The sequence below is a fragment of the Lepisosteus oculatus genome, chromosome 6 (genome assembly GCF_040954835.1).
Source record: "Lepisosteus oculatus isolate fLepOcu1 chromosome 6, fLepOcu1.hap2, whole genome shotgun sequence".
NCBI lineage: Eukaryota > Metazoa > Chordata > Actinopteri > Semionotiformes > Lepisosteidae > Lepisosteus > Lepisosteus oculatus.
In genome coordinates this window covers 21,653,154-21,672,297 of record NC_090701.1, presented here as the reverse complement: position 1 = coordinate 21,672,297, position 19,144 = coordinate 21,653,154, and the positions used below count along the sequence as shown (strand labels likewise).

Sequence of the window (19,144 nt, the reverse complement as noted above, 5' to 3'; positions counted from 1 at the left end):
TTATATACTGTATAATAACATTATAAAAATAACTCTGATGCATACATTTAGTGTTCCTTAATGGGAGATATTTTAGACAAGCTCCTGGAAGTCATTTTGATAAAAAATGTGGATCTCACATGTGGAAAGGGTACAATTTTGCAACACCTACATCCATGGGAAAGCCAGTTAAAGTAGGCAATGATGTTTCACACACAACTTTTATCTTCAGATATGGATTCATTTAGCACTGTAACTAGTTGACAAAATAAGACCGATTTAATAACACACCTTCAGGCTTGTTGGCTGCTGGATATGAGAAAATTTTATTTCTTAAGCAGGAAAGCTTTATCATACAAATTGATGCAAACGTGCAAATTGATAAACAGAAGGCCACACACATTGAACTGGCAAGTCTGAAAGCACCACACCCTTTTATTATTAAAAACAACCACAGATTGTCTGTTGATCAGCAGATCTGCAGAGGCTCTCCGAGTTATCAGCAAATACAGAAAATATTCAGGCTTTTACCATTCATGTGACAATAGCATAATAGGTGTATACCAACTCAAAGACCGAACTGCCCTCATACCTTGTCATAGCTTTTACTTGTTACAACTCTTAAAAGACACGTCAAGTTCATTTTAAGTAGGAAATATGACTAATGAATGCTCCTTTAGGTTGACTTCAGAAGATGGGAAGTCTTAATCTGTCAGTTTTAGGAATTATGTTATAATTATGAATTATTATTATGACAAAGACATATTTAATATTCTGAAGCTGGGGCACTTTCATAAGTGGTATAATATTAAAGGAGGCCTGATAAAAAGGTAAAAGATGATTATTGCTCAGCCAACAAACTTAGTGCAGCTAGAAAACAGTGAAAAGAGGCTGCCAAACAGAAGAAACGCAGACCGTTAAAATATCTGTATTTCTAAAACATCATTTGTCAAATTCAAATTATGTTGTACAGTATATGAAACATTTTAAAGTTTTTTTCAACAGTAAGGGAGAAATGTCTGCTTGAAAGTCACAATAATTTCCTATTGAGTATGAAGAAGGCACCGTGGCATGGGGACTGAGAGACATCTGTAATTTGACAACTACTTATGCTGAATGAACATCACTGGTTTCTTCAGAGCACAATTCACAGATTCTAAAACCAAAATCACCCAATTTAAACCCAAGAAGGCACGTGGCAAGAATTAAATGCAAAGTTTAAAGCACACAAACTAGGAATGACCAAAGATAAATTGACTACAGGAACAAAACTAATTACATTGTCGACTCGGCAAAAATTGTGACTGAGCACAGAAGAGGCTTTAGTGGAGTCGTGCTTTCCTTAAATATCAAATGCAACACACAAATGATTGCCAAGTCAACAATCTAAGGTAATGCACTGGTAGTTCCATTTCCAATACTGTCCTATTAATCTTTTCATACATGCAACAATTCTGGAGTCACTATGTACCAAATGATATAGACTTAACCGTTAAATAGGGCATAATGTTTTCACTCCCATACAGAGATGACAACAATAAGAAGTGGTCAAGAATACACACAAATTGGAAGAACAGAGGGTCAAGCTATAAACCGTAATATTTGACTGCACAGAGCCAGTGTGCCTTCCCTGCTGCAAACAACTGCAGTAAAGAAGGAAGTCTCGCATTTTGATCTGGCCAAAAAAAACTGTCAGTTCGGTATTTGTTTGGCAGAGCATGTCTATGTATGTACGTTAATGATGCATTCCTTTTTTCACGGTAATCACTTCTTTTAATCCTGAACATCGAAGTAGTCAATCACGGGTTTCTCCTGCATGGGCTTGTGCCAACTGCTGCCGTTGCCAGTCCTGAAACAAAGCAAGTCAGAGAACATACCTCATTAAACTAGAAATGTTTCTTTTCCCAATAAAAGGAATTACATAATTTTCTGTGAAAAGAACATTACGGAAAAAAAGAACATAGCTACAGCAGTATGAAAAAGTAAATACACCCCATGAAAAGGTTTATCTTTTTTTACAGTTTGGGACAAAAAGATATTTGATCGTCATTTCAACAATATTGATAGATAAAGGTTATTTTTTTAAAATTAGGTCACATTGAAAAATCACTCATTTGTACTATTTAAATCAACAGAAATTTCCTTGTGTGGAAAAAGTTAGTACACCCCTACCTTTATCATTGCATCAAATGCCTAAAATTAGAATCAGGTGCACCAAAACAGGTGCAAATGATTACAACATTGTTAGAGAGTAACTTGGAGGGCACTGTCTTAAATAAACATCAGAAATCTGTGGTTTGGTTGGTCTTAGCATTTGAGGTGTGTGGCTACATCTTGCCAAGATCAAGAGCTCTCTAAGGCCCTCAGAGGAAAGATTGTTGATGCCTTTGAGTCTGGGAAGGGTTTTAAAGCCATTTCCAAGCAATTTGTAGTCAATCACTCCACTGTCCAAAAGATCAACTACAAATGGAGAAAATTTCAAATCACTGGAAATCTATCCAGGCCAGGTCGTCTCACCAAATTCAGCCCAAGAGCTGACAAAAAGATGCTGCAGGAAGTCTAGCCCCAGAATAACATCAAGGGATTTACAGGCAAACAATTCCACAAAAAATGGCTCAAAAAGAAAAATTGGAGCGTTATGGAATGGCCAAGTCAAAGCCCAGATCTTAACCTCATAGAAATGCTGTGGGGGGACTTGAAGCGGGCAGTACATACAAGAAAGCCCTTGGGCAGCACAGTGGCACTTTGGTTGGCATTGCTGCCTCTCTGAGCTGGGGCCTTGCGTGTTTGTGTTTATGTGTGCCCTGGCATCCTGTCCAGGTTGTACCCCTTTCCAAGACAGGCTCCGGCTCCCCTCGACCCTGAATTCGATGAGGCTGTTAGAAAGTGGATAAATAGATGGTAAATATTCTAGATTCAGCTTAAGGTCTACATAAGTAAGATAAGTAAGATGGCGCTGACAGGGAAGGCTGCCGTCCTGCAAGCTCCCATTCGTCTTTGTCTATTTCTTTATATTTTGTTGTTTTTCGTACTGCTAACTGCACATACTGCTTGCTCGGTGATTAGATATGACTGACAAACACTTATAGACATAAGATCGAATATTGGCACAGTTAAATCTACACCAATAATTACTGCCGACTACATGGACTGTGGTGTCTCACCTGTACCTGTACTGGGAAGAAGACGGCGCCGTAGGAAGAGGAGTAAACGGGCAGGCGTTCTGGTAAAATTGAGGCAGGGCAGCAATCGTGTCCCCCTCCTGAGTATACTTCTTGCTAGTGTTCAGTCACTGGACAATAAACTGGATGATCTGAGAGCAAAGCTTGCTTTCCAATGGGACAATAAGAACTGCAATGTGCTGGTGTTCACTGAAACCTGGGTTGACCCGTCTGTTCCGGACTCTGCTATCCTCCCGGGAGGATTTTCTATTCACCGTCAGGACAGAACAACAGATTTGGGTAAGAGCAAAGGCGGCTGGGTATGCTTCATGGTAAACGATTCCTGGTGCACACACGTGGAGATTATTTCAACATCATGCTCTACACATCTTGAACATTTGACAATAAAATGTCGCCCTTTCTATCTCCCGAGGGAGTTCACACCGGTAGTTCTCACAGTGGTGTATATTCCGCTGCAGGCAAATTTTACAAAGGCACTGGATGAACTACACTCTCAACTTAACAGACAGGAGAATACACATCCTGAGGGGGCATTCATCATAGCGGGTGATTTCAGCGGTGCCAACTTGAAGAAAACAATGCCTAATCTACATCAACACATCGACTGCCCGATGCGCGGAACAAACACGTCGGACAATGTTTACCCTACCTTCCGGGATGGTTACAAAGCCCTCCCCCGACCTCCTTTCGGCAAATCCGATCATGCCTCCATTCTGCTACTTCCCGTTTACAAGCAGAAGCTTAAACAGGAGAGGCCAGCGTTAAGAACCATTCAATGTTGATTGGATGAATCGGATTTTATACTAAATCACTGTTTTGCTACCAGTGACTGGCAGATCTTCCGCGAAGCTGCCGAAAATAATATCAATCTGTATACGGACTATGTTACTGGCTACATCAGTAAATACATTGAAGATGTGGTTCCCAGGATTACTGTTCGCACATATCCAAATCAGAAACGATGAGTAAATTGCGAGATACACGCAAACCTGAAAGCTAGGACAGCTGCTTTCAATTCTGGCGATATGGATAAATACAAAAAATCCAGATATGACTTCGGGAAAGCAATCAAAATAGCGAAATACAACTACAGAGTAAAATAAGAGTCACATTATCATGTCTGCAACACACGGACCATGTGGAGTGGTATACGCACCATTACAAACTACAAAACGCAACCCAGCTATATCGCACAACGGTCTTCCTCTATTCCTGATGAGCTAAATTCATTCTATGCTCGGTTTGAGGTCAGTAACGCAGATCCATTCAGGAAGATTCCAGAAATCCAAAACGGAAACCCACTGATCATATCCAGAGCGGATGTGTGTAAAGTTTTTAAAAAGACCAATCCACACAAGGCTCCTGGCCCTGATGCTATCCCTGGCCGTGTTCTGAAGGCATGCACAGACCAGCTGGCAGATGTCTTCTCGGACATATTAAATCTCTCTCTAGCTCAGTCTATAGTTCCTTCCTGCTTTAAGAAAACCACAATTGTTCCTGTTCCTAAGAAACCCAGAGTCAGTTGCCTAAATGACTACCGCCCTGTTGCACTCATATCAGTTATCATGAAGTGCTTCGAGCGGTTGGTCAAAGCATACATCACCTCCTCACTGCCCGACACCCTAGAACCACTGCAATTTGCGTATCGCCAGAACAGGTCAACAGAAGATTCTATTGCCACTGCCCTCTCACACCTGGATAAGAAAGGAACATATGTGAGAATGCTGTTTGTTGATTACAGCTCAGCATTCAATACCATAGTGCCCTCAAAGCTTGTCATCAAGCTCCCGACCCTGGGACTGAACACCTCCCCTGTGATTGGATCCTGGACTTCTTGACGGAACGTCCGCAGGTGGTGAGGGTGGGCAGCAACATATCCTCTACCCTGACTCTAAACAATGGAGCCCCCCAAGGCTGTGTGCTTAGTTCTGTCCTCTAATCCTTATTTACCCATGATTGTGTCGCCAGGCATAACTCAAACTCCATCATTAAGTTTACGGACGATACAACAGTCATCGGCCTGATCACAGATGGTGAGGAGTCTGCATACAGGGAGGAGGTTGAAACCCTGGCAGCATGGTGCCAGGAGAACAACCTCTCTCTGAACATCAGTAAGATTAAGGAGATGATTGTGGACTATAGGAAACACCAGGGAGGAGATCACACACCTATCCACATCAATGGGACTGCAGTGGAGAGGGTCAGCAGTTTTAAGTTCCTGGGAGTTAACATCTCAGAGGACTTAACCTGGACCCACCACACCAGCATCGTGGTCAAAACAGCACGGCAGCCTCTATTCTTTCTCCGCAGGCTAAAGAAGTTCGGCATGCCATCACATATCCAGGCCAACTTCTATTGAGAGCATCCTGACTGGTTGCATCACTGCCTGGTATGGGAACTGCTCTGCCTGGGATTGCAAAGTGCTGCAGAGGGTGGTGAAGTCAGCGCAGCTCATTACCGGCTGTGAGCTACCAAACATCCAGGATATCTACTCAGCTAGATGTCTGAAGAAGGCCACGTCCATTCTCAAGGACCCCAGTCATCCCAGTCACAAACTGTTTTCCCTCCTACCGTCCAGTAAACGGTACCGAAGCATTCGGTCCAAGTCCAAGAGACTACAGAACAGCTTCTACCTCCAGGCAATAAGACTGCTAAACAGCCAACCTGCAGCTCCTTTAGCAAACCACCTGTAATGGCTACAATTATTTTTTGTTAAAAAAATGTCCCAAATAATATGTCAAGTTTAGTTTTAGTTCTTAATGTATGTTAGCATGAATTTATAGGATTAGAAATCCAATTGGAACACCGTTCCACACAACCCCTTTTTCCCGCAGGTTTAAGGTACTGCTTTAAGCAATTTCTTTTTTTGCGAGGTTACCCTCGTATAAAAGGAGGGATGCCTGATATGGGATTTTGATCATGCAAAATAATCCATTCACTCATCTTCTAACCACTTGTTCCAATTCAGGGTGGTGGGGAGCTGGAGTCTATCCTGGCAAGCAATGGATGGGATGCCAGTCCATTGCAAATGCAAAATGTTAATTCTCAAAATTCACAGCAACTGCTTGCTGTTAAAAAGACACCTTTAGCCTTAAAGATGTTCCTTATCAGATTAACAGAGAGATCAATGAGTCTTTCATATTTTACACACTTTGCTTGAAGATCAAAGGTACGGCATATTGGAATTTCAAAAAAAGACCAAAGGTGCCTGAATACAAACTGACAGTTACTGTATAAGGATGTCTGTGCTCATGAGATTTAATGAGCTGATATCAAGGTTTATGTGCCCTAAGGGTTAACAGATCACAGCTAAATGGAAATTAAATGTTCCAGTCAAACTTCTTAGGTAGCAGACCTGAATATTACATTTAAAAGCCAAAAAGCTGTATAAAGACTAAAGAATGCAGGACCTATGACTTTTCACACTGTTGTATTTACATTAAAATATATATTAGGCCAACACAGAAAAGATCAATAAAATGAACTAGGCCAGAGTGCATTGTATATTCGTTTTCTTTTTATCTTTTAAGAGCTGTAGGTTACCAAATGGTGTAGATAACCAGAGACAAATATTACAATTCTATGAGGAGGATTAACTCTAAAACTAAAAACATCCCGATCTGTTAAGATGTACACTATCATTGTACATCACTATCAGAAAACATGACCAGATTATCCAAAACACTTGGTTTTAATATGATCCTATTTAAGCTTTTCCAGTATTACTAGGGATGAACAAAATAATGAAAATTGCCGTGTCTTGCAAAGGTATACAGATCCTTATACAGTTTTTACATTTTGCCTAAAAACTTGTCATGACATTTTGATGGATAACACTGGCATTTACAGATATTATTTCTACCTCAAAGAAAAATGGAAAAGTCAACGAATAGGTGCACAGAATTACCTTAACAAGTTACAGAATTATCTGTGTGTCTGTGTGCATTATTTCAGAATAACACCTATCTCGGTCAGGTTCCTTGGTCAGGTAGAGCATGTCAAGCCACAGATTCAATGATGAAGACAAAAAGGAGCTTTCAAAGCAAGTTTGGGATAAAGTCACTGAAAAGCAAAGATCAATAGAAGGAAACAAAAATATCACCAGTCTCTGAGTATACCCATGAGCACAGTCTACTCAATCTTCAATAGACTGGAAAGTTTGTTAGAACTGAAGAAAAAACTGGTGAAGCAAAGTCCAGGCAAACACTCAGGGAAAAACAGTTTCAGTCTGCTACAGTTAAAAATGGAATGAAAATTCAACATTCAGCAAGACAACAACCCAAAGCACAAGGCCAAATCTAAATGATACTTTTAATAGAAAATAACAAAAATTGTCCTTGAATGGCCCGGTCACTATCTTGACTTGAATATTACTAAGAATCTGCAGAGACTTAAAAACTTTATACTAATACAACAGACATATTTCAGTTTTAGTCTTTATAGACATTTAGTAACTGATCCTACCCATAAAAATCCACAGCTTGAACATTCAGGTTTTTAGTAAAATATTATGTTTAAAACAATTTGAATGGACTATTTTGAAATTTCACAAAATAAAGAGATTCATAGGTATGGTCCAACAGGCACTGTCACTATAAATTAGAACGTTATCCATATAACTTTTGGGTGCAAATATGTTTCCATTGTACGACTAAAATGAAATGTATTTCTTCCACCAAAGATTTTGTAAAAAACAAAACTAAAATAGCAATAACTGGTCATTTCTGTTATTTTAGATACAGATGAATACAATGACTTACTTATTACTCTGCTGTTTAATGTGAGGGATTGGGGGTGGAGGTCTCACTGCAGCTTCTCGCTCTATCAGTGCCGTTAGTGTAATGTTAGGACAGGCAGACTTTCCCCTGGAAAGACACACAATCGCATCAGATGGTTAAAAGTCACGTCTAGCTTGAAGAACGACACCTTCAGATAGGAGGTTTTCCGGTACTGAAAAGGAAATGTTTGAAGAAAACTCTCCTACAACTGGCATTTTACAGCTACAAATCAAGCTGAATTATTTGAGAACAAAAAATCTAGATTAAATGATATCATTGGAATACAACAGAGATCAAAACGGGGAAAAGAGGGAACTCGCAACAGAACTAAAATGAAGCCTACTGAAGGGGTGTATTTAAATAAAGCTTGCAAATTAATAACCGTCTATACAAGATTACAGTTTGTGGAGCTGAACCATGTAATTTAGCTGTAGCTCTCTGTATAAATCCTACAAATTAATCCAACCATGCGAGTCCTTCCAGATATACTGTATGTTTTGATTGTAATGAGGCACACAACTGCAAGACATGGTCTGTATGAGGAAACAAAGGACTGTCACGAGCACCACAATGTTTCAATACCTGTATATCACTGGGAACAAAGTTGCTATGCTCTCTAATAGACAGCCAGGTGAAAGTGGACATCCCTGTTGAGTGCCCAATCAGATACAAACTGAAGGGATATTACTGTACGTTCCTAGTCTGGACACATGCTACAGAGGTAAAGCCTAGATTACGGCCGAAATTACTAAATGAGTCACCAAACCCGGATTGTTCAAGGACAAGTGAAACGGCTTCATTCTAAATTATCAAATGCCACTTCTGAATTTTAGCAAAGCCACATAAAAAACTGACTGGTGAGAGGTTTGCTCTTCAATATAGAAAAGTAGCATTATGTTATCAGAAGTCAATGCGCCCTTTCATAAATCCTGTCTAATCGTAATATACTGTATTAGATGCCTTATGCAAGCTTTTAGTTTATTCAAATTATGATAAAAGCAATACAACAGCTCCCAATTAAGCATTTGTTGACCTTCCAAAAGGAATCAGTGTTTGCTTTTTGCCTGTGAAATGTTTTCAAAACCACAGTGGTCTACACAGAGCATTTAAAAAGTCTTATTGCCATGTCATGTTATTTGCCAAACCGCTTTACCATATGGTGTTGAGGGAAGCCGGAGCCTACCTGGCAAGCAACGAGCGTAAGGCAGGGTACACCCTGGACAGGGTGCCAGTCCATCGCAGGGCAAGTGCAAGCCAATCATACATGGGGACAATTTGGAGGCCATGGTAAAGGCCAAGGGGGGAAATTTGGCACTGACACTGGGATAGATCCCTACTCTTATTGGGAAATGCCCGGGGATCTTTAATGACCCCTGAGAGTCAGGACCTCGGTTTAATGTCTCATCCAAAAGACGGCGCCCACTATAGTATAGTGTCCCCGCTACTATACCGGGGCATTAGGACCCACACAGACTGCAGGGTGGGTGCCCCCCGCTGGTCCACTAACACCACTTCCAGCAGCAACCATAGCTTCCCAGCAGGTACTGGTACGGAGCAGGCTCAACCCTGCTTAGCTTCAGTGGGTAGCCAGTTGAGAGCTGCAGGGTGACATGGCTGCTGGCAGTCTGACTTATTATTGCAACACATTCATGTCACAAAAATGACAATCTATTTTCTAGCAGGTACACTACAATTGAATAGATTCGATTATGCCAATTAACATTTGTCCTCAAAAGCGTCTCCTCTGAAAGTCACAGGCTAGCAGTAAATGTGGCCACTGCTGGAAGCCATACAAGCTGTACATCTGCGACACGTTTGCAACAGATTGCTGATGCTTATCTTCTGGGATTCTGCCCTATTGCTCATAAGACTGGACAAATATATGCTTTTTCACTGGTCTCTGAGCCCTAGAGGATGTATATGGTCACAACAATTCCCATTGACATTCAGCGGGACTCCTTATCTGGTGATAAGGACATCCATGGCATAACTCTCTCTTCCCATTATGCAATTAATCAACTGTTAAGCAAGCAGTATGAAGACTCAACATGAGTATTATTGTGCTTGAAGGCTGTCATTTCAGGTAAGCCCATGGGAAGGCAGCCAAAGACTTCAATCATGAATCACTGCACACTTCTATATTAACTAGCACCTGTGTCTTCTAGTAGGGCCAGTATACAACAATTAACAATTTCTCTCCTGCAATAGCTTGATGGTCCAATGACTCTTGATGTTGACTGAGAAGAAAACAGTTGCAATCTTTTCCCCCAGTTTTTTGTGCAAAAAAAAAATTGAAAAAATATGAGGCTAACTGAATAAAAAAAACAATTTTCTTTCAAACTAGTTAAGGTATTACAGTTTACAGAGTTACTGGAGGATGCCAAAAATGATGGCATTTTAAAGCACAACGTAAATTTGGGGGCAACCCACTTACTCAGTCTCATCCTGACAGAGCGCTGGACAAAAGATTACATCAAGGCATTGTTTGGGACAAACTGTGCTTAACCATTTCATTCCTACATACTATATTGTAGTTCAGATAAAGGATGAAACACAGATGTTATGAAAAACACTGCTCTGCTACTATAAATTTGGGTTTCTTTTGAAGATACAGTAGGCATACGCTACAGATAAGATCATTTTATTGGCGATATACAATTTCTTACATTAGAAATTTGTCTTTTTCGCATACCCCAACTTGCTCTCCATGAGACACACAGACAGAGGGTCAGAGCGCAGGGTCAGCCATTGTACAGCGCCCCTGGAGCAGTTGGGGTTAAGGGCCTTGCTCTGGCCCAACGGAGTAGGATTCCTCTGCCGGCCACGGGATTTGTACCGGCTACCTTCCTGCCACAGGCGCAGAGCCTTAATCACAGAGCCACCTCTCCACTCAGAGAATGAGAATGGCGAAGGAATATTGGACTCCCTAGAGCAGGGAGAGATCACTATTTTCTTGAAAGTGTGAAACGGACGGATGCACTGAAGTCTCACCTCACTGCTGTAATAACTACATTGCGCTTTGGTTCACTGTCATAGCTCACACTCTCAATCCCGTAGACTTCCGCCAATTCATGGATGATCTTGCGATGCTCTCTGTTCATTGGAGGGAAGCAATGGCTCCTTTTTGTTTGCTTTCCCTAAAACATATTAATTAAATTCATATTAAACATATAACTTTAATATTAAAACCTAACAACGTTAATTTAATTATAGCCTCTGAAGTCAAGTTAAGATTGCTGAATGGTCAAGCAATGTGCAAACGTCTTAGAGATCTCAAGTACAAAAAGGAGTTATTAAAATCTGAGAGATTAAATCTTATGAGCAGACAGAAAAATTAATTTGAAAAGGGTATTACAAAACAATCAGGATGACCTGTAAGAAGTGTTAAAATGATTATTACTTGATCAGAAGCATTTTTCTAATTTAAATATCTAAAAAATGAAGATGCTTTCTGACATTTTATCTGTCACCTGAAGATTTAAGGCCACAATTTAACATTTCTGGTTAAGGAACTACAATTATCCTTTGTAATGAGGAATTCCAACACTTGCATATTTTATATTTCTACTGCAAAGTGGGAGTCACATGAAAAAGTAAGTTTTCTTTTTACTGAGAAAAGCGAATAGAAAACTATGATTCCCACACAAGTGTATGTTACCTCTTAAACATTTACCCAGATTCAATAAATTCTTGAATTTTTTACTGACAACACATTTAAGTTATGGATGGGAACAATAAAAATCTTACTGTAGAAACGAAAGCATAATAAATATATTAGACCACTTAGGCAAAGGTATCAAAAGTTTTTTTGTTACTTACTTTACTTGCCAGTTCTACTAAGTTTTTCATTTCCTCCTCCACTTCACTTACAAACTTTAAGTCCTTCCTGTATTGACAAAGCAAAAAAATAGGGAGGAGAGCTCAGTGAATAAACTGTGGAAATCCTAAAAAAATAATTTATATTAGTCTTACGTATGCATCTGCCAAGATTGACCGTGATTAACAGTTATACATAATATATAAAGGTCAGCAGTCCACAATAATATCATTAATTATAACTAATATATTCTTTCGTATATTAATTTGTTCAGCACAAAGTTATCAAAATGAATAGATTTGTTTGTAGATTTATCACATGCTGTAGATGGTTGAGAAAAGGTCTCAAGTATTACCTTGACCATTCTCTATGATGTTAAAGAAAACTAAACTTGCTGATGTTAGAACCATCTTACTTAAATTTTGATGCTGCTTCCAGGCCTCTCAATGCATGATATTAAAAACTGCTTTATCATAGCTGCTGGGTATAACAAGGAGAGCAATGAACTGAAGAACAGAAGTAAGAATATCAGGGTATTACTGTATTGTTCAACCAGAATCTACGGTTTTGAAATGGGCATCAAGCAAGCGAGTCACATTCTGTATCTGTAAACTGCCAGGAGTCTGGGATTTGAAATGAGGAAATACTGGAAGGAGGAGAAGGGCAATTACGTTTGGATTGAACGGTCTGGAAATCTGAGATGGTTAGATCATGCACAATACTAGAAATCTGCAGGCCACCATTGATGCAATAATATATAGACCCAGCATACATTAGATGACATGCTCTGTGAGACCAGAACAATCCAGCAGAACGAGAAAAACTGCTACAAAATTGGAGTGCGGAAACGTTGAAATTCCTTAAAAGCTAAAGACTAGACAACAACTATTTTGAACTCTTTTGCAAGTCTAAAGATTATATTAAAAAACAGTGGTTTGGTATACTGCATACTGATCAAAGCAAAAAGCAGACCAGCCAGGGATTCCAATTCTCAAAGTACGGTGTAGGCAGAAGTCACAGATGAAAACAGGATTTGTGAAAAACTGCTAACCTGTCTCTACCATCTGAAGAGCAGGACTTTCCTACAAAGCAAATATCGGGGTAAATTGGCACTAGCCCACATAAGAAACTCAACATCAGGGTTGAACTCATTTTACAGCAAAGCCTTGTGTGTTAAAGAACAGGTTGAGGGTTAAGGTTCTGTGCACAGACAAGACAGAATAATATCAATATCTGTATTAGCATGGGGAGAGAGATAAAGAAATGGCAGGTAGTCACAACACCAGGATCACAATTCAAAGCAGCTCTTCACCAGAACCGTTATACATTTCACTGGCGAACAATGCATTTTAATTTAATCTGCTGTCTGACGTTCTGGCTTTTCTGCACTTTTTAGAGTCTTTTCTCATTGGCTTCAAGGACAAGTACGACAGCTCATAAATATGAGGTAGAAGAAAATGTTCCTAAACAAAATTACAATTTGTTAACTGGCATGAAGTGTGGATTTTATTTCCATTAGCATTGGTATGTTAAAAAATATGGAGTTTATTTTTTACAAAAATGGTACAGTATTTACAGTCACTTCTCACCTTGCATCATCCTTCAGGCTGTCACTATACTTGGTGGAAGAGTTGCGGATGTTGAAAGGATCTGCACTCTGGTCTATCTGCAGAGCCTCAGCAAAGCGCCTTGCAGGAAGAAGGAGAAAGTCAGGAAGTCACACCACAGTTGAACATAAAACGTCACATTTAAAGCACAGCTTGCCATGTGCAAGGATAGGATCATTTCTAGCTCTGACCCATGGTGAGAGCATGTTTACTCTGTTTCCGTACTAGGAAGACTTAAAATCTAGAAATCTAGCCCAGACATGTGACCATGACAGAACTGCACAGCCAGGTATCAGCATTAACAACCTATTCAACCAGCTAGAAAGTGTGAAGATCCTGTTGGTCAAAGAGGCAGTCAGAGGTTGGTAGTCAGTAGGAACACAATAGAAATACGTATATAAGACAGCACGGTCAGTGAGCAAAACAACAAATCAAAAAACAGACCAGTGTAGCTTGCTGCAGCAACAACACGTCTTTGCATCTGACTGGAATTGAGGGGGATTTATTGCCTTCACTTCATATTTGTGCCACGCATTTACGATCTATGCAAAATGTAGCCATTTCATGTGCTGATCGCCAAAGTGCAGCATTTTAGAATTCCTGTATGTCTTTCTTCCACATTTAATGGAAAATGCCAAGAAAGTGGTCCCAACCATGTTGTAAGTGTCCTTGATTACTGAAATTGTATTCAGAGACATTAAAATGTAAAAAAATGATACTGGTTCCAATACTCATTTGTTTAATCTTTAAAGCTGTGTAGTACAGTATATCAATGTACTGTAGCTTGTCACTTGCACAAAACACTACATCATTTAACTTTAACCAATGCGGGAGAAATGAAAGGCAAACATACTTCAAACCTTTTGCTTCTTTTTGTATTGCAAACCCTAAATGCAAGCATTTGTGGTTTTGATGTCTCAAAAATGATAGACATAGCCACTGAGATGGATGACACACAAACACAAAGATCCTCAACAACACCAATAAGTGGTCAGGTATTTAACAACATCCAAATCTTGGATAATTTGCCTTGGACAGTGGTATTTCCCTTCTTCCAGTATAGCTGATGAGTAACACTATCTGGATCTGAAAGGGGGACATCAATCTTTTAGGCCTCAGCCAAAACAACATGTGGTGGCTTTTGACTGCATGACCTACCTGACTCTTTCGAGAGATGCACACTCCTCATCACATTCCAACCTACAACATAGAATAGGAGACACATTTACAGGTTTCAGATGCATGTGCTTTTATGTGACCTTTAAAAAAGGTCAATAACAAAACAAATGAAAGATGAATTACATGCAAAATTAGGAAGATGCTGCAATATTTAAATTATAATAGATTTTGCATGATACGATACATATAACATATACCAAGAGGCATTAATAAAACAACACTGGATCACGCTATTCATGACGAATGCCCAGTATTCATTTGATGCATTTTTCTATTTCTTATGCCCTAAACGCCTCTCAGTAAATTGGTTGAACTTCAGCCCCACATCAAAATACATTTAATGGGCTTGGGTGGAAATCTGAACCTAAAAAGCACAGAGGCCCTGCTTAGAATGGACAATCCTAAATCTCAGGGCCAGCAACTGGCTACTAACTTAAAGGACCATAAGGATCAGCATCATTTTTATTTTGTGTTGGCAATTCAATTATTTCAGATAACAAGTCTCCCAAGAAACATTCACTGGCAGAAATATAATGCAATACCTGGCTTTTTTCATTTCCTTCTTTGTAACCAGCTGTCCAATTTCTACAGAGTCTCCAGGCTGCAGGTCAGAAAGGCGGCTGGCCATGGCTATAGCAGTTATTCTACAAAAAGAAAAAAGAAAAAAAGTCAGCAGTTCAAAGTAATAAATTGTCCTACAGTTTCTGTGCAGTTCCCATCTACAACAAGCCTGCATGCATGGAAAAGTACAGATTTCAATTGAACGGTTAGCATAATCTACATTTAGAGAAGGTTTGGAAAGGGTAATCTGAAAACACATTGATAATATTCACAGTTTTTCTGTTGCGGAAGCATGTGTAATACCAAGCATTACCATAATCTACATTAAGACATCAACATGTAATTAATTCCTTCCAGGATTTTTCTGGTGTTCATGTGATGGACACAGGGTTTACAGACCATATGATATTTGCTGGTTAAAGGACAAAGCACAGCAACAGCTAACACAAACAACTTTTAACTTAAATGTAGTTTGCATGGGGTGATTTAAGCTTTCCAATGCTTTCTGCAACATCACCTTATTGTATTTGGAGATGGGTTAAAGAGCATGATTGTGACAATTGTAATGATTCACCACATAAGAGCAGCAGACTGTCAGTGCACTCTGTCATATTACCTTAAACACACCATACTGTGCCAGAGGGCTCCAGGGAATAAAGAAAGTTTCTCCAGTGACTCTCTCCAGCCACATTAAATATGTCTCCTAATTATAGAGGAGGTTAATAAAATGCTCAGAAAAGATGACAATCAGTGAGGAAGTCATTTTTAATCCTCACCTCTGGTATGAGCTTGAGGCCTCAGAGCAAATCATGGTCTCCTTTCTGCGCCCACAATCGCACTGAAGCGCCACCTGAGGATGATGCCAAAGAAGGATTAAGGGCAAAGGTTTGTAGTCAGGAACTTACACAAAAAAGACATATACAGTATTTATGGCTTTACAGTAAGAAAACAGTAAGACTTCTTTAACTCTACTAAAGGATAGTTCTGTCATCTGATTTCACGAGCTTCCAGTTTTTCCCAGTACATTAATATAGTGGGTTAGGTTACCTGACACCCTCTGTCCAAATGCTTTCTAAAAAATTGAAGAAAATCAAGCAAAGCAATACAGTACAGGAATTTGTCTAAATAGCCTAAAGGACTTAGTCTAAATTGTTAAAAAGTTTTATAACAGCTCCTAAGGAGAGAAGAGAAATTCAGCAGAAGGAACGCAAGGAAAATAGGAAACTAAACTCACAAATGTGAGCAAAAAACCATTCCATAAAACAGCACACTCCAAAAATGTACTACCCACTAATTAAAAGGATGTTAAACAAAGATACTCCCTAACCCAGCAATAAGCAATGTATTTAATCTCTGCTCACTAGACCAGTCTGAAAATATTTTTCCCAAGGTTTACACCCCTTTCCAGGCTCCACTGCAGAAATACCTTGGCAGGGCAGGGTGTCCGTGGACAGGGAGAGTCTGGGTGGCACGGTGCAGCACATGGGTGACCACACTCCTGCCTCGCGGTAGAACAGGGCTGTTTACAGAGCTCCTCCGTCACGCACTCCCCTCTGTGGCAGATCCTTCGACACTTGTGCATCCCACATGTCAAAGCTTTGTTACAGGTCAGGCCGCAGGAAATGTCGGTTAGGTGACAGGGAATATTGCTCCTTTGCTGTAAAAATGCAGATGAAGTTCCAGTCAATGATTTGCACAAGTAAGCTAACTGCAAGTGCACAACTAGGAACTTGCCAGACAAGCAAAGCAATATTTTGTAGTGTTATAGCACCACCACATGCATCTTAAAAGGAACAGTAGCAATAACAGCAGTGCAGTGGCTCTGTGGCTAAGGATCTGCGCCTGTGGCTGGAAGGTTGCTGGTTCAAATCCTGTGGGTGGCAGAGGAATCCTATTCCGTTGGGCTCCTGAGCAAAGGCCCTTAACCCCAACTGCTCCAAGGGCAGTATAAATTGCTGACCCTGCGCTCTGACCCCAAGCTTCTCTCCCCGTCTGTGTGTCTCATGGAGAGCAAGTTGGGGCATGCAAAAAGACAAAGTCCTAACACAAGAAATTGTATATGGCCAATAAAGTGATCCTATCTTATCTTAACAGTGCTAGCTCTCTCAGGACACAGCACTGATATTGCTGCATCAATCATCTTTGATGGTACTACTGCATCACAGCACTATTCAAGGGATAATGTTTCATTTTTGGTATGTTTTAATTTATTGCATATTATTCAATTAACAAAGCCTATTTTTAAGGATAAAGTCTATTTTATAAGGATCACTGGCTATAAATATATGCACAATTAAAAGGAAGTCAGCTTTGTGTCATTACAGTTTGTGTTGTATTACCCAAGATGTGTTGAGATAAAACAGGTTTCTAAAAAACAAAGAACTACTGTAAACTGCATTCATCTACTCACTTCATGGTTTCCCATACACCATTTCTGGGTGAGGTAGGTACAAGGAGGGCATGTCTCCTCGCTGTGACAGTTATGAAACACTAATGGAAGAACAAAAAAGGACAGTCATATCTTTTTAAAGTACATCTGAAACAACCTTAGACCCAGTTGATGAAGGACAGTTACAGTACTGTACATGGACACAGTTAAGGTCCTATTATGTAACAGCACAATACAGTTTACATTTAAAATACCCACGGGCTCTTATACAAAGTAAGAGGTGCTGGATACTGCAAGTCTTCACATAAGAAAATTATCACATAGAAAACTCATCTGGCGATCTGATAGGGCCCTGTTGGCCTGAAGTCACTCTTCTGAACATGGACTATCGCTATGACCCCAGGCTCTCTCCCTATCTGTGTGCCTGTGTGTCTCATGGAGAGCAAGCTGGGGTATGTGAAAAGTCAAATTCCTAATGCGAGAAATTGTATTGGGTTAATAAAGTGATGTTATTATGTTACGTGTTCTAGGGAACATGGAACTGTATGGTTACCCTATTTTAACATAAACCGGAGAAGACGGCACAAGTACTTATTCACTGTTCGCATAATCACGTAACTTCCTCTGGGTTGCAACAAGTCATTAGCTTAACTACTAATAACTTCTAATATAGTGCCATGATACCACCCTAATACAATCTCAATAGTACAAAGCATAAAGGATGTTTTAGTTAAGTATAAAACAATGCAAAAGCATCAGTATATCTTTGAATTTGCTAGATCATTAAAATACCTCAGTAATCTTAATATTATTGTTTTGCAAACATTCAATACACTCAACTCTACCTAAGGTCGGGAAAAAAAAGATACGTTTAAATCAATTTTAAAATAATTACAACAATTATAACTATTAGGGAAGCTATAAGATTGGTTCAGACGGTATTGCGCTACTCAAAAGGCTAAACGGAGAGGGATGTGTTCTAAGTAAAGTTCCGATAATATGCTTGTACTATAAACATTTGTAAATGTTTTCTTAATTGTATCTGCTTCGGAAACACTGTAATTCACTGGTCATGCCAATAAATCTTTCTGAATTTGAGTCTTGGCATGATAAAGTTTGTTTGAGGTATTTACCTACAGTAGCTGTGGATAAGCATACGCCCAAGTAAAAACTATAATCAAAGAGGATTTTCTAGTAATATACTCTGGTTAATTAACTTCTTGGCAAACCACCTGAGCCTTCAACAGCTATAGAATGTAGCATAAAAGACAGGGAAGAGACAGCAAGGCGGAAACAGAAAGAAGACAGGGAAACTGAGGGCACAGGGAGAAAGAGGAACACTATCCCTCTCCTATTTCTCTGAGCTTGTGGCATGCATTCTTTCTTTCTAGGTAATCTCAGCCTTATTATTCAGACCTTACTGCCCCTTTTTTTATTGAATCTGCCATATTATAGGATCCTCAGACAGATTCCCATTTACTTTAAGGCATCTACTGTATGTTGTAGAAAGGGTGCTTTAGGGTTATATTTTTCATTTAGGGCACAGGGTTCTTCTCTTGTTGGCCTGTTAAGGTGCCTGTTGCAGTGTTTCAGGTAACAGGGGGAGGATTCCAGGAGAATAGGCCTCTGAAGCACATAGTTTTGCATGTTGT

At 39.7% G+C, this 19,144-nt stretch overlaps 1 protein-coding gene across 4 annotated transcripts in view; it reads right to left on the bottom strand.

Moving 5' to 3' along the window:
- Nucleotides 1–286: 286 nt before the first annotated feature.
- nfx1 (nuclear transcription factor, X-box binding 1) overlaps nucleotides 287–19,144 on the bottom strand; it is a 32,011-nt gene continuing 13,153 nt past the window's right edge. The window contains exons 15-25 of one of the 4 annotated variants that reach the window (XM_069191064.1): nucleotides 17,514–17,593; nucleotides 16,530–16,760; nucleotides 15,880–15,953; nucleotides 15,085–15,186; nucleotides 14,522–14,563; nucleotides 13,346–13,444; nucleotides 11,759–11,825; nucleotides 10,931–11,076; nucleotides 7,922–8,026; nucleotides 2,695–2,855; nucleotides 1,751–1,828 (exon numbers count right to left, since the gene is read on the bottom strand). In XM_069191064.1, the coding sequence (XP_069047165.1) occupies nucleotides 1,827–1,828; nucleotides 2,695–2,855; nucleotides 7,922–8,026; nucleotides 10,931–11,076; nucleotides 11,759–11,825; nucleotides 13,346–13,444; nucleotides 14,522–14,563; nucleotides 15,085–15,186; nucleotides 15,880–15,953; nucleotides 16,530–16,760; nucleotides 17,514–17,593 (1,109 nt within the window). In that variant the 3' untranslated portion in view covers nucleotides 1,751–1,826. The other 3 variants (XM_015354495.2, XM_015354494.2, XM_069191065.1) reach the window with 3 other exon arrangements.